Source organism: Anolis sagrei, chromosome 5, assembly GCF_037176765.1.
Source record: "Anolis sagrei isolate rAnoSag1 chromosome 5, rAnoSag1.mat, whole genome shotgun sequence".
Classification (NCBI taxonomy): domain Eukaryota; kingdom Metazoa; phylum Chordata; class Lepidosauria; order Squamata; family Dactyloidae; genus Anolis; species Anolis sagrei.
In genome coordinates this window covers 113,242,935-113,267,047 of record NC_090025.1, presented here as the reverse complement: position 1 = coordinate 113,267,047, position 24,113 = coordinate 113,242,935, and the positions used below count along the sequence as shown (strand labels likewise).

The 24,113-nt window shown below is 36.8% G+C and overlaps 1 protein-coding gene across 2 annotated transcripts in view; it reads right to left on the bottom strand.

Moving 5' to 3' along the window:
• Window positions 1-24,113, bottom strand: part of TBC1D19 (TBC1 domain family member 19) — an 89,657-nt gene that overhangs the window by 31,963 nt on the left and 33,581 nt on the right. Inside the window, exons 11-13 of one of the 2 annotated variants that reach the window (XM_060777858.2) lie at window positions 18,372-18,484; window positions 4,266-4,340; window positions 3,605-3,667 (exon numbers count right to left, since the gene is read on the bottom strand). In XM_060777858.2, coding sequence (XP_060633841.1) covers window positions 3,605-3,667; window positions 4,266-4,340; window positions 18,372-18,484 — 251 coding nt within the window. The remainder of the gene's footprint in view (window positions 1-3,604; window positions 3,668-4,265; window positions 4,341-18,371; window positions 18,485-24,113) is intronic. The other variant, XM_067468998.1, reaches the window with a different exon arrangement.

The following is a 24,113-nucleotide window of genomic DNA, read 5'->3' as shown; positions in this document are numbered from 1 at the left end:
TATTTCAAAATAACTAGGGACTGTATGTGGGGTTTGCAGAAAAATGTTACAGTACATTCTCAATTCTTGTTAAGCATTGCATTCAGATGCTGCCTTCTTCTACAACGAGGAACATCAAAGTATGTTACAGTACATTCTCAATTCTTGTTAAGCATTGCATTCAGATGCTGCCTTCTTCTACAACGAGGAACATCAAAGTATGTGGTCCAGTTGGCTTATTTGGAATTTTGAGAAACCTGTTGGGACTCCCAGAAAATGATTGCCAAAATGGAAGGGGTTTTTCTTTAAAAAATAGTTGTCAAATAGGCCTAAAATTACAATTTCCCAGAAGGAAATGTAATATGTACAAGTACCTATAAGTATAAGACAAAGGTGAAGTCTGAGATCCAAAAAACCAAACTACTTTTTTGCACCCTCTGTTATCACTTTCAACATTACTACCAAAAAGCAGCTAATGCAGCCCAGAGACAGGCAGTTCCTGAGTTACAAACATCCGACTTACAAACAATTCATAGTTAAGGACGGAGTGAGACAACAGGAAGAGAAATCTACCCCATGAAAGGGAAACTGACTCCTGAAAGATTTATCATGGGGTAAAGATGTATCTACCGATGCTAACTGGTTTATGCTCCCTAATAGTAACATTTATTTACGGCCAATGACCAGCCCCAAAAAATGTATAAACGTCAGAATAACAACATATACATTTAAGCATTAAGAAGAAACAATGTCTAAAGCAAAGTTAAAACCCAGTATTACATACGATAGTTAAAACAGTATTAAATATTTATATGCTAAAATGACAATGGTAAAAACTGGAATAACCATTAAACCTTCTAAGAGTGTGACAGCATTCTGCGCCAACAAGCTATTGCTCCTGCACAAAAGCTAGCAACTTTAGCAGCAATTTGGGGGTGTTGGTCAGCCAAGAGATAATCAACATAAAACCTTACAGATCGCCCTGGTAAACTTTCTAAAATACGATTTATAAAATGCTTACAAAGGTCTCAGTAAAAAGAGCAGTACAACAAAACGTGCTCCACAGTTTTTAATGCTGTATCACCAACCTTGTTTCCACAACAGGACAAATGTATCAAAACACAATTCTCACAGGGACAGAAAGTGAGGTGAAATCTTCTAAACCGGGGGCACAGACAGCAAAACAAACACTATGGGGGTGTTAACCTTCCCCTATGCTGTCCAAAGCTTGTGTGTGTGTGTGTGTGCGCGCGCGCGTATGCATATGTATATGTATATGGCTGGAGTTGCACTTTAAAATGTACCTGTTGCGACTTACATACAAATTCATCTTACAAACAAACCTACAGAACCTATCTTGTTTCAAAGATGAGATGTACAAAGTGGGGACCACCAGCCACATGTAGTCTATAGAGCCATTTTATAGTCTCACAGTCCCCATGAAGTCAAAACAATATATTTTAAAATAAATATTTAGAAATGGTGTTGCCCCCCAGCCAGAGTTCACCTTGCCCTCAACATCAACCAGAAATCCAAAAGTAGTAGTAAGAAAGTTTATTAGAAAAAGTACATCTGAAAAAGGAACATCACCAAAAGAAATAAGAAAGGAAAAATCAAACAGGTAACAGGAAAAAGTAGCTGGTAAGTAAAAGCCCAACCAAACCGGTTAGGAGTAGAATATGTCAAAGGCAATATTCCAAATAATCCAAAAGGTACAGAAAAAACCAGAATCATAACATGAGCTTAAATCCAGGGGAAAAAAAGAATCAAAACATGAGCGTGAATCCAGAAAAACAAGAATCAAAACGTTAGTATCAATCCAAAACCAAGGCTATAAGAACTTCTTAAAAAATGAATAAAAACTCCCAAGATCTTAGACTAAAAACAGGAACTTAAACAGGACTTGAGATCCTTACTGTTTAGCAGTGTTGCCTGATCTGAATTCTCAGAGCTCTGATTTAAGGACCACAAAACATGAAGTCATTTCTATGACTTTGGCTCCCTTGCCTGTGAGACTTTTTCCGCTCTTCCTTCTCACGGAGCATTTGCGATTTTCTGAGCTTACTGGATTCCTCCCTAAGATAAAGTCTGATATGCCTGTCAAACAAAGGTGTTCCCTCCAGCGAGATTTCTCATCCATTCATGTCTTTATCTGGGGCTGCTATACCACTAGTCGACAAAAGGTCACCACCAGACATTGTATCTCTCTGTCTGCTGAACTCCGAAACATTTTCATTTTCAAGCCTATTCTCACAGACTGAATCTTGCTCTAAAATCTCCTCATTGAAAGAACTATCCACCACTCTCCCAGGCTCTGAAATACCAATCCCATCATCTTCATTTGGCGGAACTACAACAAACAGCTCCTAAATGCCTCCAATGATCTCTAGAGGGCAGTTCCATCACATATTAGGGGCGTGGGGGGCAGCCCATTTTAGACCCAGGAGAATCAATTTTGTAAATAGATCTTGGTCATTTCGTGTTGTAAAAAGGGTATCTCAAGTGCTGAAAAAGACCCAAGAGAGATTTTAAAAACATGATTAAAATGGCCACATATTCCCTAGAAGGCACTGGGTGCATTTGGGAACAAAACCTTTTACAAGGGATGACATCTTCTCAGATCTCCTGAGGAGCCAAAAGGACTCCTTAAGACTCAGCAATTGCTTGCTCCTGAATTACATTTACACTAGCACATTAAATAAGAAGTCCATATTGCCTTATCAAAATTTTGGGAGATAAGGGATTATAGTTAATCTGAACAATTTTTTTTCTTTTAAATTTTTCACTTGTATCTGAGAGAACTTTCCAAAATTCTTAAATCAACATGGAAGAAAGCATGACCTGTGGGCTACTTTTTTCCTGCTCAAGGTAATATCTGAAGCTAAGGTTTCTCATCTTTATCCTACCGAAACAAATTGGCAAAGGGATAAAGACAGATTTCACAAAAATGAGTGTTAGTGCCCCTAAAGTTGTGTTTGAAGTATTTTTTTTAGCCCCAAACAGGGGCTAAAACAGTGCACAATAGGCCTAAGTATTTTCCAGTATTGTAGACACTAACTGTAGCACATAAACATTTTAGCTTCCCAACATGCAGTCTTTCCCAGAAAATGTACACAATATTTGTTAAGAGGTTTTTCAGTCCTTTATTAATTATTCTGGGCTAACTATTGAAATAAATCATTCCAGCAATAGACATTGCTCCATCACATAGAGTTGTCATTCAATAAGAATTTGAAGATGACTGAATTTATCCTGTCAGACTGTGACTACTACACAATTTCAAAATTATTGGCTCAAAGTTGAATGTCTACATGTTAGCAGTCCAGAGGCACAGCAAAATAATTTCTTTCTTATTAGACCATGATTGATGGATTCATTCATTTGTATCAGGAAACTACCTAGACTGCAATTTCAAACTCACTTACTCAAATATAAGATGAACTATACTGAACACCACAGAACTCATTGCTGAGTAAACTTACATAGATTGGTGCTGTTAGTCTATTTAGAACCACTGCCATATTATCCCTTTTACTAGCTTAAAAGATACATAGAACAAATTATACCCAACATTACATGTCACTTTGTACACTGATGAATTATCACCACAGTAGTAGTTACTTACTTGATATAAATAATCCTCAAACACAAAGTAGTAGTCATCATTGCTGGCTGTAAGCTTCACATCCTGCAATCAAAAACATGTAACAATTTCAAGCTGAGAAGCATGCATCCCACCTGGAAAGCTCATGCACTGTTAAGCAGAGCAAAGCAACATTGCAATGTTATACTATTAAAGACAATTGCCTACACATATTGGGCATCTGTAACACAGTAAACTAGGTATATATATCCTGATCAAGGGAAACACTGAGATCAAGAAATCAATATTACTTAGACAAGGAATGGCAAAAGTGTGTAAGGTCCTTGATCTCAGCTTTGTGACTCTTTAATCCCATCCTTCCCCCCCCCCCTCCCCACACACACATACACACCAGTCTGCTCGGAGTCCCCCAATTTTATTTTTTAAAAATTGGCATGATTTTTACACATATAACACCTTAAATTCCTCCCAAAGTCATCACAAACCCTTACAAACCTGAAAAAAATATTCCCAATTCCCACCCGCTCCCAATATCTCTCCACCCCCCCCCCAACCCCGGTATCTCCTTCAAAAATGTAATGTGCAATTAGGATAAACAACTTATTTAGGCAAAAGGAGGTAATGTGGGCCACCCTGAGTTAGAACCATTAGCCATGATACTATATAAATCAAAATTGCTCACTTTATAAATCAGACTGTCCACCAAAAGATCATGTTGTATCACATTAGACTTCAGCTGCTCATAGTACAAAATATCCTAGAACAACATAAACAGCATATAAATCATCAAGTGTTAATTAAAATATGAAAAAAACCCACAAAAGCCTAACAGTTCTGCTGAATTTTTGAGTGACAAAAGCTGAAAGTGGGGAAGAGGAGAGAGAAAAGCATTAAAACAAACAACAGGTTCACCCAGTATCTGAAAAATATTGTTGAGTAACTCATTAAAATGCATTAAATGTAATCAAGTATACGTTCAGCATTTCTCAAACAAGGGCCTTTTCAAGAAAGAAACACAAGACCCCTTTTTCTCACCTCTAAACTCAAATAACTGATTGGGAAATTATTTATTTATTCCATAAATAAGTATAGCCCCTTATTTATGGAATGCCTTGCCAGTTGAAACCCGAACTATCCGAGACCTACTTGCTTTTCGGAAACCTTGTAAAACCTTTCTCTTCCAACAAGCTTTCGATGGGTGAATAACTCGGGACTATGTCTGTTCTTGTTTTATTGTATTTTAAAGTTAATTGTATTGTTTTAATCTACTGCTGTAAACCGCTCCGAGCCAAATTGGGAGTCAAATAAATACAAGTCAAATAAATAAATAAATAAAATTATAAGAGTTCATACAACATAGATCTCTGAATTAATGCTCATGTAGTCTGATTTGGTTCTTTCCTGCCCCAGAAATCTAAGTATTATCTCCAGCAATTGTAAGTAATTTCAACTCAGTGCACACATATTATTATAGAGCAGAATGATCACATGAAGGATTGTATTTGCACAATTCCATCAAGTGCAAGATGATCTTGACTATTTGAATTCATTCCAAATTGTTATCTGGACTGGTAAAGAGATAAGGAAAGGCTGGTGAACGAGTTACTTCAAATAATAGATGAAATGAGTGTGACCCTATTTGTTCTGTCCCATCCTGTCTTGCTGCCCCCCCTCCTCCCATTTTAATACCATCTACCAAAATATACTATTCTGATGTTTTGCTGGAACTGGCCTCAAATATATGATAATATGGTGGTTGCTATCCTTCTTGGGAGAGTTGAACTCAGGATTCTGGAAAATATGTGTTCCTCCACATGGCCAATGGCCTTTCAAACACCTTTGGACTCCATTTTTTTCTCATGCTTTTTAGCATCTATATGGAATGACTAGAACTCATCCAACTTCTAGCTTGATGTGCCATTAGTATGCAAATAACATACATCTCCTTTTCTATATATAAGATTCCAGAAAGCTACAAAAATCCTGAAAGATGGCTGGAGGCAGATTAGTAGACAATGATGCCTAACAAAGAGGAGTCTAATCCAGAAAGAGAGCTATACTGAATTGATGAATATCACAAGGTCTGTTCATATGTCTGCTATTGTGATCAAATAAACTGGTGAGCACAGAGTCCTTTTATTAGTGGTACCCCAACCATGGAATTCTCTCCAAGGAATGTAACACTAGGAATTACCTCCCAGGAATGTTTTTCTAGGAAGGTTAGACTGCCTTCTTCAGTTTTTCTTTCTCCTGGCCATTTTAATTCTACCAAGCCTTTAACATTTTATCTGCTTATGTGTTTGTGGTTTTGATGATATGTTTAAATGTATTCATGTTTTATTATTGTAAATCACAGTGGCTGGTTCTCTTTTAAGGTTAGTGTAGATAATAGAGGTGTGCAAAATCGGCCAAAAGGAATCCCATTTCAGGGTCCATTGTCAGCTCATTTTCTTTCCTGGAAAGTTACTTGAATGAGGAGAGGAGTTGCCGTTTTCATTTGGCAAAGATTCGGCCCACTGGCTACAATGCAAAATTTTAAAGGATCAATCCTCAATCATTTTAAAGCCTATCTGCATGAAACCCCCATTTACAACTGCAGACCTGCCAAGTTTCAAAACAATTCATTAATCTACTGATTTTTAAGATTTAACCATAACATTTTTAAAACTCAAACAAGCCGCAAGAAAGGGTTCTGGGAATTGTAGTCGCCAATTGTGTCCATTCCCTGCCAACCACAACCACGCCTTTTATTGGCTGAGAAATAGAGAGAAAACTTCAACTCTTATCATACTTCGACTTTTCAATGCCCACCCTATATAAGTGCTGCTGGGAAAGTGAGTTCCCAGCAAGGCCCTCTCTGGAGGAGGAGGCTAGGAAACTTTCCAAAAAGAAATGGAAGGATAGTGCTGCTGCCCGGGAGGGAGAAAAGACATGGCAGATCCCTGCCTCAGATATAGTGCAGACTTAACTCCTTCCTCTCTAGGAACCAGATAAAATTTGTCTCTCTTAATCCATTTTGACTGGCTTTTTAGCTTTCCCCTTCCCGTTTTGTTTTTGGAGATTATATAAAACAGATCATTGAATACTATAAATCATTTTCATTCAAACTGATTCGGGCCCAAGCCTAGTACATAACATACAAACAACAACAAAAATTAAAGGTATACATTATGAATAAAAATTTAATGAATAAAATTAAAAATCAACAAATCTTTAAAACATTTTTATTTCAAACCCACATATCCTAAATTTTCATCTATTACTGTTCTTCTTTTATTTGGCTCATTGGCTTACAAATACTTATATTTTCTCTTATTTGTTTTATGTGAGCCATCTCAGAAGGCCTTTAGTTAGAAATGCAATACACATATTCTGAGTATGTAATAGGAGATATTTAATTTTAAATTAGCAAACAAAACCTGCAAAGAAAAATGAATTATAGGCTAATGAAAAATCTCAATAAGCAGAATCCTGGAGAGCTACAGTTAATTTTCCATAACTGAGAACATCACTGATTTTCTGAACAATGCGTGCAGGGCCGTAACCTGTTCTTCACAAACAATTTCCAAACAAACTGGCTAAAAGCAGACTCTGGCCAAGCCAAACCTAGAAGTAACAGTGCCGCCATAAACACAGCTCACATGGATCCTATCAAAAAGACAGAAGCTACAGTTGAAAAAATGAAATTAATGACGAGGCATTCAAATGTCCGGGCCACTAGCATAGCTCTGTCTGTGGTCATTGGAGGCAATTCAGCATATTGGAGACAGAGAGAAAGATAAGCGTAATTTGATTCCCCTTTTAAGACACAGTGTACAAAAACCTAATAGTTGTAAAATACACACTTCAGAACTTTGTTTATTGTACTTATGCTTTTTTCCATAAACACAATTTATTCTATTTTAAGGTTTTAGATGTAATGCAAGGCAATGTATATTATTCCACCGATGGCAGCAAATGCTATGCATTAAACAGCCCAAAGAATGAAACTCCTGCCTCTAATGAACAAGGCCCATTTGGAATATATAAACAATCTATTTTCTAAGCATGCAGGCCATTCTCAAGAAGATTGAAGGAAAAAAGTTATGCTTGAAGCTAACACCTGGATTTTGTAATTTTAGACAAATGTATTAATTTTTCAGGATTTGGAGATGAGAAGGAAACCATGGACATGTCAACAAACCTTTGCAATAAATATATAAAAGAACTCAATATTAACGTATTTTGGTTTTTAAATGTATTTGTTTATTTTATCTGTATGTTTTTATGCAGCATCTAATTGTTGCCTACTTGTAAGGCCACTACGAGTCCCCTTCGGGGTGAGAAGGCTGGGGCATAAATATAGTTAATAAATAATATTAATCTGACCACAGGTGTGTGTGGGGAGAGGGATAACATGAGAAATCAAAGAAACCCAACATATTATTACTATTGACTCTTGGAAAATTGCCAACAGTATAAAATGTCTACGGAAAGATTTCCCTGCCTTAATCTACATCTAAAAGGGCTCATCAATATCAATCTGAAATTTTACATTGTGATTTCCTGAGCCATTTCCTTGGCCACACTATGCTTGAATAAGTGTTTGCTTGTATGCTCTACCCTCTTATCACCACTTCCCTCTCTTCTTGATGGGCATAACTTATCACAGAATACTTTACTTAAATGTACTTTGTTGCTGTGGAGATGACATAAACTTTTTAGATCGAATTGCAACTCATCAGGACAACAAGAAGAAAAATATCATCTGGAGAGTTCCAGATTCACAAAAAAGTGCTCCTAAATACTTAGAAACACATAAAACTCTCAATGACTATTTTCAATGTGAAGAAGTCTTTCAAAATCATTGGCTGTTGACTGTAAGAATAAAATAAGCAAAGATTTACTTCCCTACGAAAAAAAAGTTATTTCAGTTCTTTATTTGGGACAAATGAAACACACTCCAACATTAAACAGATTTCCTTTTGCTCTCATACCTGACCATCTGAAACAGACCATGACATTTCAAGCTGGCCAGTAAAGATGAGTTCAAGCAAATCTTTCCACTGGATTAACGAAATGAGTTTAATCATAGACTAAAAGACTTTAAGAGGATATGGTACCTGAAGAGAATAATGATAAAGCAATATTCTTGTGAAGATTATTTCATTAGCTTTTGCATTACATCACTGAACCATGACTTGAATAAACAACAATTACCCAGCATTTCCCCGCACTGGTTAGAAAAGTGGTCATTTATCTTAAAGTTATATATTTCAAAGAGGATCAAGCAACTACCATCAATCCAGTGAATTAATAGATTAATTGTTCTATTTTGAACACATCTGGCAGAAGGATGAATATGATGGCAAAGCACAATCCAACCCTGTTTACTTCTCCCATCTATCTTTGCACTGTCCAAAAAAACAAAAACAAAAACATAGACACTGAAACCAAGTCTATGGAGAAATCGACTGGTCCTACTAAAGCCATTGAAATTCTCACCACATGAAACATGGTAGAGATCAGTTCAGAAATCTGAAGTCATGGTTTCTGTTCAGGAGAATGTGCTGAGTCCCAAGAATGGGTACAACAAATGGGCCATTCAGCACAATTTTTTGTCTCCTTTACTACATTACTGAGGGTTTTTAAGGAGAATTTATGAGTGGACCAAAACATAAAACATATTAACCCAGAATCCAGATAGGCTTTGCATTGTATGTAAGTTATCAGCACATTAAGACTGGATCTACATGTAGAATTAATGCAGTTTGATACCACTTTAACTGTCATAGTTTAATGCTTCAGAATTATGGGAGATATTGGTTTACAACAGTGGTTCCCAACCTTTTTTTGACCAGGGACCACTCTTCAACATTAGTACCAAAAGGGTTACGAATCAGATTTTGGTCAACTTTAGATTTGGTTTGGTTATTTGGGGTGCTGATTCAGAAAATTGCATTGGATAGACCACATCAGCTCTAGTTCCTGATACAAGACATATGCTATCCAGTAGTCAACATCTGCTTGCCCACAGAAAACCATATTTAATAAGCCTCGTCAGTATAAGAGTGTTTTGCGAGACCAGTCTCTCTCATTGCAACGGTGTAGTAATGGTGAGGCCGCAGACCACATTTTAGTTCTTGCTGACCACTAGGGGTCTATGGACCACACGCTGGGAACCACTGATTTAAAAGCTCTTGAGGCTTCTTTGCCAAAACGTGCTGGTACCTCGCAAGACTATAATTCCCATGATTCCACAGCACTGACCCATGTTATTGTGACGTTGAATTGTATTAATTTTACAATGGAGATGCACTCCTAGATGGAATCAAATCCATTCAGTGCAATATTAACAGACAAAACTCTTCTATGGCTGATCTTTCCCACCTTGCCCCTTTAGTAAAAAAAAAAAAAACCAGAGTGAATGAATGTCAAATCTTCTGAATATAAACAATATTGCTTATCAATAAGCAAAATCCTTGACTTTATGATGACAATTTTATGACTTGCTTTATTTCTTTTGTTCCACAATATATCCATTACTTTCGACTTATGCTCATTACTTTTTGTACACTAAATTAATAATGTAAAACAAATCTAAAAGAAATCTGAAGCAAACCCATTCAATCAACACACTTAAAATCATATGTGAATCCCCCTATACTGCTTATTGTGCAATAACATTATAGTACAAGAAACAGCTAAAAACCTAAATATTTCATTTGCCTTTCAAATTACCACAGAATCCATTTGTAATTTCCTTCCCAGATGATGTACACCAGTGATTTCAATGTCACTTTCTTTGCAATATCATGAGGCTACAAGGTTGAAAGGCTGTTATTTCTTTATTGAAATATTTATTATTTGTCCATCACTTGAAGGGCAGGTTTTATTAGTAATTTCAAGCTGAAGAAGCACAGCAAGAATGATTATAAATAAATTACAGTAAAGAATAATAATCCAAAGAAGTCCTTCATGGTGAATAATCTATCTATATTGTACTGTGGAAATTCATATCTCAACTCATCAGTTTTCCAGAAATTAATTTTAAATTATTTACTACCATGACAAATATATTGTTACACAGTTTTAATAACTTTAAAATATTCAGCAAATTTAATATCAGTTCTTTAAAAATAAGCCATCATTTATTTGCCTGAGTTCTATCTTGTCCCGCAATTACAAATTCTAAAAAGGGGGAAAGCATTGTATGAGAAGGAGGGGTGTTTTAATATCATTTTCTTTCTCCCTCTCTATCTCATTGGATATGCTAGTTCTCTAGAATGTTAATTCAAAAACAGAACTGGGGATTCTAGAAATGTAAAAAAACAGTTGTTTAGCTGGTCAGAGATTATGTTCAAACATTAGATGAGTGACATATTAATAGGAAAAAAATTGTTCAGTTTAATTTATCCTGTAAATCAGATGAAAAAAGTACCGTATTTCATTGTGTAAAAGTCACACTTTTAATCCCTTTTTGTCTAAAAAAGGGGGTGTGACTGTTTAGATGATGAGAAAAATTTTACTTCTTTTAAAGCTACAGAACTTCACCTATCTGCACACCCACCTAACTCCTTTCAGCTACAGCGCTTGACTTGCCATGAACCCCGCTCCCCTTTCAGCTATGGTACTTCAATCCAAAATCACTGGGTTAAAGAGATCTACTCTTGTCACTCTCTTCAATTCAGTTCTTTTGGACTCAGCCAAGGGAAGCACCATAGATGAAATGAGATGAGTAGGTGGATGAATAAGGAACCACACCTGAAAGGAGAAAGGCAGGCAAGTGCAGCTGTTGTTTATATGAGTACAGCAATATACATGGAGAGGAAAGCCTAGGTAGACTGTTTATGGTGGGGAGGCTGTCTTCTGCTGGCTACACTGTATGTAGGTCATCTGCCATAAATACATTGGGGAGATGAATCAAGGTTGCAACTATTATGCAACGAAAGCAAAAATACCGCGGGGTGGGGTGCGACTATTACGCATTGGTGACTATTATGAGGTGAAATATGTTATTGGAACTGGTTTATTCAGAAGCAGTGGATGCTATGCTTTATTTAAGTCAAAGGGAAGAGAAGCAAAGACATGACCCAAAGAAGATGAAAATGGAGGTTACAGCGGGGGGGGGGGGGGGGGAATAGGAAATTAATCATGTCTGAATCTTTCTAAAATAATATTGTGGGTAGGAAATTAACTGAAAGACTAAGAGAAAAGTAACTGTACGTCAAATGATAACTGTAGGTAATCCTTGAGAAAAGTTAATAGAAGGTGGAAGGGAGTCACTGTAGAGTCGTATCAATCAGCTGATTGTTAATACCACTGATTCTTCCACATGCACATCAGCACAATATATTACATGATAATTTTGACTAAATTGATAGATGAATATATATTAAGACTAACAAACTGGACCCTGTATTTTAAGTGACCACTGGTAACATCCACTGAACAGAGTTGCCCTCAGACTGCTCACAAGTGTAAAGGGAAGTGAAGATAATGCTTACTAATTCTATCACTTCTTTGCCATTTGTGAATTCAGTTGCATTTTTTAATTCATACTGAAGTTTTTTAAAAACAAACTACAACTATATCTTCAAAGCTACCCAGAATTGTATCCCAAATCATCGATAAATTAAAACATTAGGGGATTTTAAATGAAGTGACATTTCAACTAAGACCTGATATAAGGTGGCTTGCAGCATGTGACTTACACATGACTGTGCTATCCATTACATAAATAAAAACTTACCCTTGAAAATATCAGACTAAATTTCCTCCTCTCAAAACAGTATATTTTAAAAACAATTCCATGCGGGACGGGGGCAGGTTGTATCTCTTAATGATTTACTTGCGTTGTTTCCCTGCACCCAATGCACATGAGTGTGTGTGTGTATATATATATATACACACAAAGAGAGACACACACGCTATTGAATATTAGGCTTGTGCAATCCAAGTAAAACTGAGATCTATTTCGATGTCCCAGAATTCAAGGGGGGGCCTTGATCCATTTTACGGGAGCCTTCCGAATTCAGGAGGAGTTTTCGATCCAGGAAACCGAAAGAAAGAAACCCAGCCATTTATGGGGGGGGGGGGCTCCCCTTTCCATCATCTTGTCCTTAAATCCTTCATTAAGACCTGGATCAAAAGCATCAGAGTTAAGAAACCAGGCTTTCTGTGATTCTTTCCCTTCTGTCTGGGTTTAATGCTTAGTTAAAACTTTTTCTACTCTAGAGGAGACAGGAGTCACAAGCACGCATGCTCTCTCCCTGCAGCACTCAGCTTTCCAAGGCATTTTAAGAGGCTTCCTCCCTTCCCAGGAACTTCCTTTAAAAAGCCGTCTCTTTTCTCTTGATTTGCAGGCCCTGGAGTGGTGCCTTTCCCCCTCGTGCTTTTCCTTCTGGTGGCTGCCTTCCTCCCGCACTTCACTTGTAACCCGTTTTCGACGGCCACTGATTTTTTACAGCCGAAAAAACATGGAGGTTTAGTCCTTGCAGTTACAGCCAACCGAACAAGCCGGACCAGCCGGATTAGCCAAAAGGAACTGGCCAAAATGAATCCATGCAAAAGCCTATTGAATATATCTAAGAATGGAAAATATACTTTACTGTATCTCTTACCAAATGAAGATTTTTACTGCATTTACAAACATCAAGAAAAGCTACTATTCTTCAAGATGTATATAGTAGAACTGATTCATTGAATATTCTACTTCTAATTTCTATGGTTGGAAATATTTAGACCCCCTGCAACATGGATATGCTTTGTACTACTATACACAAAGGAAATCTTTAACCATTCTTTATAGAAATGTATACTGCTTCTTCATACACATTATCTAATCAGCTCACAATGTGTCTATTGAGTCAGTATTCGAATATCTGAATCAAATTATATTATACATACATTAAGATTTAATTTATCATGTCTCCAGATAAACAATGTATTTTTATAATGCTTCTAAACTATGGATTGGCAGAGGTGCCTGAGTTTCGTGGAACACAAATTGATTCAAATCAGAACTTGCCTGAAATAAGCATATCTGTACACTCGCACCACCACCCCCAAAGCCTCTCCCATATCAATTTCTAACAAGAAAAGCTATCTTCCCAAATCAAATTTAGAGGCTCATAAAACACCAGACTTGTCATTCTAGAGAAGGTGGAATTGAAAATGCCATGCATTAAGAAAACAAAATAAAGCAAAAGGAGAACAAAACAAAAAACAAAAAAAGAAAAGTAGCTCAAACTATAATGCAGCATGGCAGGATGCCAATGGCATAAGGATACATTTTAGTGATAAGCCATTCATAATTGCATGTCTGAAACAGAATGGCTTCCACTTTTTATCCACCTAGAATGTTACAAGGGTAAATAAGAGCACTTTAATTGTTGAGCAATAAATATTCATATCATCCATTGCAGACAAACCTCTCATACTAAAAAGTGATTGTTACTTGCAAATGGCAGTAACATTTAACTAGTAATTATAGTGTTGAGTAGACATGAATCATGTTATTATGCTGTAATGTAGTAACTGAATTTGGAAGAAAAAGCAAGAAAGTGAGCAAGGGAATGAAAAATGAAAGGAGAAGACTGCAAAACATGTGGCCAGAATGGTTTGTATTAACCTATATCTAATATCTATATGTATACATAGGTGTGAAAAGGTGGGCTTAGACTAACAGACCATCAATACAGTATTGTAACCCATAACAGTAATGATCAAAGCATTACTAGGATTACTAGGAGTGCATTCTAAAGAAAGTTAAGTGTGTTAACCGTCTATGGAGATCTTCAAAACTTTCTAGACAGCGTTTTTGTGAACAGCTTTGGATTGCCTCAAATTCCAGACATGGTGCATTTATCATCTGGGAAGCTTGAACTCAGTATCTGCATGAAACACATTCTCCTCTTTTAAGATATAGTAGACTCTCATTTATCCGACATAAACGAGCCAGTAAGACATTGGATAAATGAAAATGTCAGATAATACGGAGGCTTCTGGGAGTTGAAGTCCACATCTCTATCCTGGCAGAGATCGATGGTGAGTGAGTTCTCTGTCTGCTTGGTTTTCCAGACATAAGGAGAGAACTCTCTCACCATTGATGAAAAAAAGAGCAACAAACAAGGAATTGTAATAAAAAGGTATATCAGGGGTCCTCAAACGAAGGCCTTGGGGCCAGATATGGCCCTCCAAGCTCATTTACCCAGTCCTCGCTCAGGGTCAACCTAAGTCTTAAACGATTTGAAAGCACACAACAACAACAACAATCCTATCTCATCAGCCAAAAGCAGGCCCGGACTTCCCATTGAAATACTAATAAGTTTATATTTGTTAAAATTGTTATTCATTTTAAAATATTGTATTGTTTTAAGTGTTTGTTGCGTGACAAATAAGATATGTGCAGTGTGCATAGGAATTCATTCATGTTTTTTTCAAATTATAATCCGGCCCTCGAACAGTTTGAGGGACTGTGACCTGGCCCTCTGTTTAAAACGTTTGTGGACCCCTGAGTTAGATAGTACACTTACACAAATTCTAAAGACAACTGGCCACTTTTTTTTCCCTTTTTTTTTTCTCTCAGCCCCTCCTTCCAACTTGGGCTGAACCATTTCTGGGGGGGGGGGGCAGAACCATTATGCTCTGAGTCCTCCTTTGGAGACCACACTAGCCAAAATGGAGAAGAAAGAAGACTAAAAACATGGTCTCTAAAGGAGAAATGCTGGAGGAAAAGGGGGGTGGCGGGGTGGATAAGAGAACAGGATAACACAGAAGCTCAGATAAGCGAAGGTCGAATAAGCAAGACTCTACTGTACTAAGATTAAGAGAATTCCTTCTATGACTGTGCATTCAGGATCCTCATCCTACAGATATGCAGAACCAGGTTTCATCAAAATCTGAAAAGACCTCAACACTGGGTTTAAAAATTAATATTGGCATTCAATCCATGTCAGATCCTTCACAAGGGTCATTCACTTTCAGCGATAGTGTCAACTAATTATATATATTTAATTATATATACTAATTCACCTAATGGTGACCCTATGAATGAGAGACCTCAAAGTCCCCCTATTATGTGTATCTCCACTTGAATCATCGTGGTAACCAATGGAATGGAGGAATGAAATCAGCTTCTCCCACACAAACTGCTATACCCTCCATACAAACTCCATAGTTTGAGATCCTACACCTAAGGACCAAGGAATAAAAATGAGCCCCATGACATATAAATTTTATCCTGCTTGTCTGCATAGGTAGAAGGAAGTTTCTGAGACACTCTCGACTATGCTGCAAATTGTGCTAGGGATACTGAACAAGCCACTCTAGCCAGTCTCTGCAACCTTTTATAAAGCCTTTTCTTCAATGTGGGAGGGGGGAAAGGTCACAGTCCCTCAAACTGTTCGATGGCATAGCCAAGGACTTCCACATAACTTGTAGAAGTTAAGACAGCAGGGGCAGGAAGACCAAGTAGGCAATCTGCATGTCCAGTTGCTTAACCTGCAAGTCAAATGCCTTTGCCATATGCATAATTTGGGTAACAAATTATTTAACATCATCTGTGTGGTTCACATTCTCCCACTATAGTGCTGGCAGAGACTGACCAACTGGTAAGTCAGAAGATACTGATGAAAAGTGAGACTCTGTATCAGGAATGGATGAGCTAGTGCAGTGGTTCCCAACCTTTCCCCCCTCCCAAACCCCTTGATTAGGCCTTTCATTTATGTGTACCCCTTCCTCTCATAAACCCACAGATCCCTCCATTCAAAAAGGGTTGTTTTTGTTAATAACGTTCTTAGATTAGCTAAATAATCAAATGATTCACATTAACTTAATAGCATTTTTTGATTTTATTTTTGATTTTACACTTTAGAATTTATTTCAATTTTTATAACATCAAAACAAATGAAAACAACATTACAATAATTTTACTTGCATTAGCTGATAATAAAAGTTCATGACGATTAGTCATCTTGATATACAAGTCTTCAAATGTGGCTCTTAACAGTTTCAATGCAATCTTGAGCTTGTTTCATGGAGCTGTTTTTTTTTTTTTTTGAAATCAGGTTCAAATGAAGACAAATATAATCTCAAGTAAGGAGCTGCATAAAGCTTATAGCAATATCTATGGTTAATGTATGCATAAGACGAGAATACTCTTTCAACAAGCTCTGTGTTTGTAAAAGGCATAGAGTTCTTGGTACTCTTCTTTTGCTGCTGCCCAGAAGTCATTCTCTCATATATACTGATAATTTTTTGGCTTCTTGAAAGAACAATTCATTAAATGGATTTGAAATCCATTCAATGATTTTGCTTTGGAAATACCACTATTTTGCTTTGGAAATACAAACTGGAATGACACCTTAAGTCCTTTTAAGTGAGCTATTACACTACTTTGTACTTCTTTTGAGAATTTCAGCTCATTCTCAGATAAGAAACAGTGAAGTGCCTTAAAAACATCATACTGGTCTTTTTAAAATACAAGATTCTCCAAAATCCATTTTGGATCATAGACTCAACTTTGTCAGACACCTTAAAGATGGTTATGGAACTGTTCTGTAATCCTAAATTATGTTTATTTATCAAGATCGATCATCATGGCAGCAATATGGGTCTGAACAATATTGAGCAAAATGTCAAAATAGATAAATTCATATCCTAACAACAAGATCCAATAGATGACTTGCTTTATTAACTTAATCTGGACCATGATTAAACAGATCAATGCCAACTACATGAGGAGACCTGGCCCAGTGATGAGATGGAAGAAAAAGGATTGTCTCTGAGAGGTTTTGTGGAAGTATACAAAAATAAACACTATTTTCCATCTTACAATAAGTTTTGTTTCTTTTTAATATATATATATATTATTGTACAGTTTATTGTTATTTATATGTTGAGTTTAATATATGTGGGGAAACCAAAATCTTTTAAGTGCTTAAGACATCTTAATCCATATTGATCTCAATACCAATTATGGCAGGCCTTCAGAGTATACATTTAACAGTGTGAGCACACGTCAATGTGCCCTCTTCTCAGGCATAGAAGACGGAATAGTCATCCCATTCCAGGATTTGAATAGTCATCCCATTCCAATCTTTTAAGTGTTTGGGACCTCTAAAAGTCTTAATTCATATTGATCTCAATACCAATTATGGCAGGCCTGCAGAGTAAACATTTAACAGTGCAAGCACATGTCAATGTGTCCTCTTTTCAGGCAGAGAAGACACTTTGAATAGTCATCCCATTCTAGGATTTTAGGTCCACGAGAAACACATTTCTTGAAGGATGCCACAAAAGCCATTAGTCTAGAAGGGCAGGTGTGCCACCTCCACCACTAACAATTGAGCCAAATTCGATTCTAAGCTGACAGACAGTTCAAATTCAAGACTGAAAACTCAGAAATTAAGCCAAAATGCCACCATTAGTGAAATCCAAGGAAAAAAGTCAACCAAGCAAAGTCAACAGCCTGAAATATGAAAAAAGCTTCAAAACCACTCCTGTTGCTATTACTGCTACAACAAGAACCGAGACTTTATACAGGAAGCATGCAAGCTAGGCGCATCAGGAGTGGGTAGGACTATTGCCCAAATACATCTAATATATCTCAAAAGGTTTATGAAATATGCACTTCATAGATGAGCATGAAAAAGAAACATTGTTAAACAAACACCCTTGTGAATAGTGTGCAAGATAATAAAAGCTAGCATAATGCTTAACTCTAAAGCTAAGAATTGATGAAGTTTATCTATTAAGTACACAGAAACTTACATATTCATATTTCTAATTCATTTCTCCAACTTACCTCAGGTTGACTGGAAATATTCAAAATCAGTGCCCACAACTCAGCTCGTAAGGAAGTTGGACATCCCTGTCGGACATACTGTTGAGATGCAGCACTATCCTGCTTAATCAGAACTATAGGAAATGTGCATACTATTAATATAAACAATTTGCAAACAGTCAGATTTTACTTCTTAAATTCTATAAGCATTTCATTTTATTATATTCTTGAAAACCCATTTAAGGTAGCATTAAACACTAAAAATGACATTTGGCTATGTAACTTTACATCATATACTTGATGACTCCTGATTGTCAATTTGTACTAATGGAATTATACTGAACTCATGTCCACATAGCCAGCAAAGTCTCTCTAGCTAACATGAATGTTATGTAGCTAATTAATCTTTCAATCAATTTTCTGACTTCATTTCTCCACCAAAAAGAACCCCATAAATAGTACATACAAAATTGACTGATTATTTTTACCCAAATTATAATAGCAACCGTTCTTCTTCTGTAAACTAAGAAAACACAATGCTTAAAATGTATTAAGGACAATCCCAAACCTTTTGGTTTCCAAGAAGTCTACATCTAATTCAATTCCTGTATTATAACAAATCTGTCCAGGGCATGTTAAATACAAAATTGACTCAAGATGTAAGCCAAGATGTAAGTCAAGATGTAACTGTGGTTTTGGGGAAATATCCTGAGAGTGCCTTGGACCGCAAAAAGATCCAACCAGTTCATACTTCAGGAAATAAAGTTCAACTGCTCACTGGAGGGAAGGATATTAGAGGCAAAGATGAAGTACTTTAGCCACATCATGAGAAGACAGGAAAGCTTAGAGAAGACAATGATGCTGGGGAAAAAGGAAGGAAAAAGAAAGAGGGACCACCAAGGGCAAGATGGATGGATGGTATCCTTGATGGGAGCTGGGGGTGGTGACGGCCAACAGGGAGCTCTGGCGTGAACTGGTCCATGAGGTCACAAAGAGTCAGAAGTGACTGAATGGATAAATAACAACAAGATGTAAGACAGAGATGCTTTTTTGGCCTCACTTTATTCAATTTATATTTAGCTAACCTTAATTGGACCTCAGTACTCTTATCCCTCACGCACCAGGAATAGTCACAATGAAAGTTCTCATTCTTCTCTATGCTGATGGTGCGTAGAGAAGAATGAAACTTGTTTGGTTCTTGGGAGAGTATTGAGACATTAAAATGAGTACTGCATCAGTAATCTCCAAACTATTGTTGTTTATTCGTTCAGTCATTTCTGACTCTTTGTGACCTCATGGACCAGCCCACGCCAGAGCTCCCTGTCCAAACTATTAACTATCCAAAAACAAAAATTCTTTTTGTCAAGAGAAAAACCAGGTTCTTGTGATCAATATAGAGTAAAAGATTGAACAGGTGGACTCATATAAATATCTGGGTATATGGTTTTATCAAGCTATAAAATCGAGGCAAAATGTATCAAATCCTAAGTGGGAACATTAACCCATTTTTCCTCTAGGCCAGTGGTTCTCAATCTGTGGGTCCCCAGGTGTTTTGGCCTACAACTCCCAGAAATCTCTGCCAGTTTACCAGCTGTTAGGATTTCTGGGTGTTGAAGGTCAAAACATCTGGGGACCCACAGGTTCAGAACCAGTGCTCTAGGCAGTAGATTTCTTTAAGCAGTTATTCAGGTTTGGGGCCCCCAGTTTGGCTTCCTCTATTTAAAAGTTCACTTGAAATAATTCAGTCTCTCTTTCTTATGTATCTCTTTTTAAATATCTGGTGTTCTCAGGTATATCACTGCATCTGCTCTTTTGTTTGGAGACTGTCTTAAAGTCCTTACAATGTCTGTCATTGACTTGTTCTGTTCATTTCTAATTCCACTGCTGCCTTTTCATTGTCTCTAACTCCCTGACATCCAAGATATTGCCAGATTTCTTCCAATCACCCTGAACAAAGGCAGTGGCATGTTAAATTGCCTCAAGAGGTTTATCTTCTTCCTACCACTTGACCTTAGAGTAGATGGGACCAAATCAATAAAGTGACACAAGGGCTTATCCTCTGTAATTGTCAGGTTTACCGTGCCAAGATGGCATGCCTTACCTTGGCTGGCACAGCGAGTAGCAAAATTTTAAAACCTTGCTGTTATAACCAGATTCCCCTTCTTTGTGATATTAATGAATTTAACATTATATTCTAATCTATTGATCTATGTGTATAGTGTTGATCTGAATGCCTCAAGGTACTTCTTAAATATTTATTTTAAATGTTGTTTTTATGATCTGTAATTGTAATAAAGTGATGTGTAATATGTAATGTCCTACCAGCCAAAACAGAGAAGAATCAGATACTGCTATAGTTTAGCAGCATTCTTTTGGTAGATTCACAATGATAGTTGTTTTAATAGTTACCTTCTTATTGCCCTCTATCCAGGTTAGTGGTAATCTTTTAGGGTCAGTAAAGAAATCCCTCAAGCAATATTTTCCTTCAGGTGTGGGGTTCTTCTTTAGCTTTATAGCTTCTCATAGGAAAAATAAATCCCATCTCAGAACAGGATTGCATATTTAGAAGATGTATATATCTTCAGTACAAGTCACAGTAGTGGCCTTATATTAATTGAGTACTCTCTTTCATACTTTTAAATAGAAAACATCCATAGAATCAAGAACCTTTTCTTTAATGAAGTTCCTTTGAAACTAATGGAGTTAGATGCCTCATCTTGAAAAAAAAGAGAATATATTAAAGTACTATCCCTATACAGTTAATAGTGCTGAAAGAGACAAATAACTGTCAAGAGCTTTTATGATTTTTGTCTGCATAAAATTAAGACTTATCCCCTAAAGAGAAATGGAGATAATTTGCTTTATTGAAACAAAAAAATTTACAGTGTAATGTTAGTGAATGATGTTAAGCCAAATATCCAATATGTGTACTGAATGTGTGAAAATACTGCGAAAGATAGCAACCAATTTAACGGAAACAATTTATACGCAGGCAGAGTGTGACTATTCATGCAGAGTAGACTGCTGCCAGTTAGGATCAAATGCAAAGAAGCACTTAGCTTGAGTTCTTGTGGGAACTGGAGAGCATCCAGTTTGAAATGATTCATCCATCATCTTTATGGGATAATGGTGTATATATTCAAAATCAGCTAACTGGGAATAAGGCTGAATTTAGCAAAAGCCTACAGAAGGATATGACAAGCATTTAAAGACTGAAGAGCATTGGACAGACTGTATGTTTTAAAGATTTTTATGATGGAGCTTAACAAAAATGACTATCCAGTCTGAAAATGTGGAGTGCTGCCATTTACTATAGATAATAGCACATGTACATGGTAATATCTGTAAGAGGAATTCAAGGAAAACATGTTTTACATGATAATACTAAATGCTTCCATCCCAGTTAAGGAAAGTTCTCTAGTCCTTGCATCACTCCTTCTATAACGTTGTTGCTTTCTTGTCTGGGAGATAACAGACATGTGAAGATATGAATAATAATAATAATAATAACAACAACAACAACAACAACAACAACATTTTGTACCCCGCCTCCATCTCCCCAGAGGGACTTGGGGCGGTTTACATGGGGATGAGCCCGATCAACATAGTTAAAATGTAACACATAAAATACATAAACAACATAATAAAAACAAAATAAAACAACATTATAACAGAATATAAAACAGCCATCAAACCAACAACCAATTGACCCGAAATAGTAACCAATTTTTGGGCATCAATTGCGAGGGCAGGGCTGATAGAAAACATGTGTATCAATTCTATTTTACCCTGCTTTAATTTTTACACTTCTTAACATATGAAGCATGAATGTAAAAATGAAATGTTATCTCATAAAATAAAAGGCTGTCAAAAATAAAGTGACCAGAGGCATTAAATAAGAATAATGATGTTAGAAAATCTATCAATATTTTACTGTTTTTCTACTTGTTGGATTACAGTCTAGGCACTAGGAATACAAACAATCTACTGGGACTGTAAGGCAAGCCTCTGCCTAAGCAACTGATATGAATTGTAAAACTCTTCAATTATAAGCAAGTCACAGATAGCTCAACAAGAGCAGATGCCTAGTTTAAAGTCTGATTGGAATCACAAAATAGCTTCTGTTCAATGTGAACTTTAATTTCTAAGCAATCAGGATATTGTATTGTCGAAGGCTTTCATGGCTGGAATCACTAGGTTCTTGTGGGTTTTTTCGGGCCATAGAGCCATGTTCTAGAGGCATTTCTCCTGACATTTCGCCTGCATCTATGGCAAGCATCCTCAGAGGTAGTGAGGTCTGTTGGAATTGTCCTAATTGGCTCTATAGCCCGAAAAAACCCACAAGAACCTAATCAGGATATTGTTAAAAAATAAAGTAACTGAAGCTTTTTTTGAAAAAGCAAAACACAAAAACACTCCTTCAGTTATTAATTTGTCTAAACTGATAGTTTATGAATCCTATAATATGCTAATGGCCTAGCAAAACTCACAGGGTGTCTGCGCCCTACACCACTGGAGAAATTACACTGCTTAGCCGCTATTGCACCACCTGACATCCGCCGGGAAGTTGCAGCCAATAGTGAAAGGACCAAGGCAGAGACATCTCCAGCTCATCCCTTGTTTGGGTATCAGCCAGCACGTCAACAACTTAAATCAATAAATAGTTTTTCTTGAACTCTCAGCAAGCGAGAGTTCAAAAGTGGCAGGCTCAAACCCAGCACCTCAATCCGTGGGTGATACCAGATGAGAGACTCCCCCCTGGGCACACAGAAGACTGGGCGACTTGGAAGGCGCTGAACAGACTGCGCTCTGGCACCACAAGATGCAGAGCCAATCTTAAGAAATGGGGCTACAAAGTTGAATCCATGACATGCGAGTGTGGAGAAGAGCAAACCACTGACCACCTACTGCAATGTAACCTGAGCCCTGCCACATGCACCATGGAGGATCTTCTTGCGGCAACACCAGAGGCACTCCAAGTGGCCAGATACTGGTCAAAGGACATTTAATCAGCTACCAAGTTTGCAAAAATTGTGGGTTTTTTTGTTTCTGTTTTTGTTTTGTTTTTTGGGGTTTTTTTAAATCTGTTTGTTTGTTTTGTTCTGTTAGAAATGTAATACAATGTTCTGGTTGTGGATGACACGATAAATAAATAATTGTCTAATAAATTTTGTCCTGATGTAAACTGTTTATATCGTTTTTCTTTGGCACTGAATGTTTGCCATATTTGTTGGAAATTACCCTGAGTCTATTCGGGGAGATAATGCAGTCTATAAATAAAGTTTCTTATTCATTAGAGGATTTAAGTTGTATTTTAATTTTTTAAAATAAAAATTAAGTCAAAAAATTCTTTGCTACAAATTTCAAATGGTATTATCAAACTCACTGACTTCCAGATAGACTAGTCACTGTCTGAAGTAATTGCCTAAGTAGACACAGATATTATAGGGCATCCTGCAACTTCCAGAGGCAAACCCAATTTTCACTGATGACATAATATGTGATGTGTTTTCAGAAAAGCCATAAGATGTCATGTTCTCCTATTTCTCTATAACATGCAATATCAACCTTTAATGTAAAATGTGATGACATTACATTATAGTTTCATCACATTTTACACAATTTTCTCCATATTACAGGAAAACCAAAAGAATTATTGCTCAATATAAGGATGTTGTTTGCAATGGTACTATCTACTATTGTATGTCAGTTTGCTTTAAGGAAAATGCAATACAAGACTAGACCATAAAATACAGTAAATTC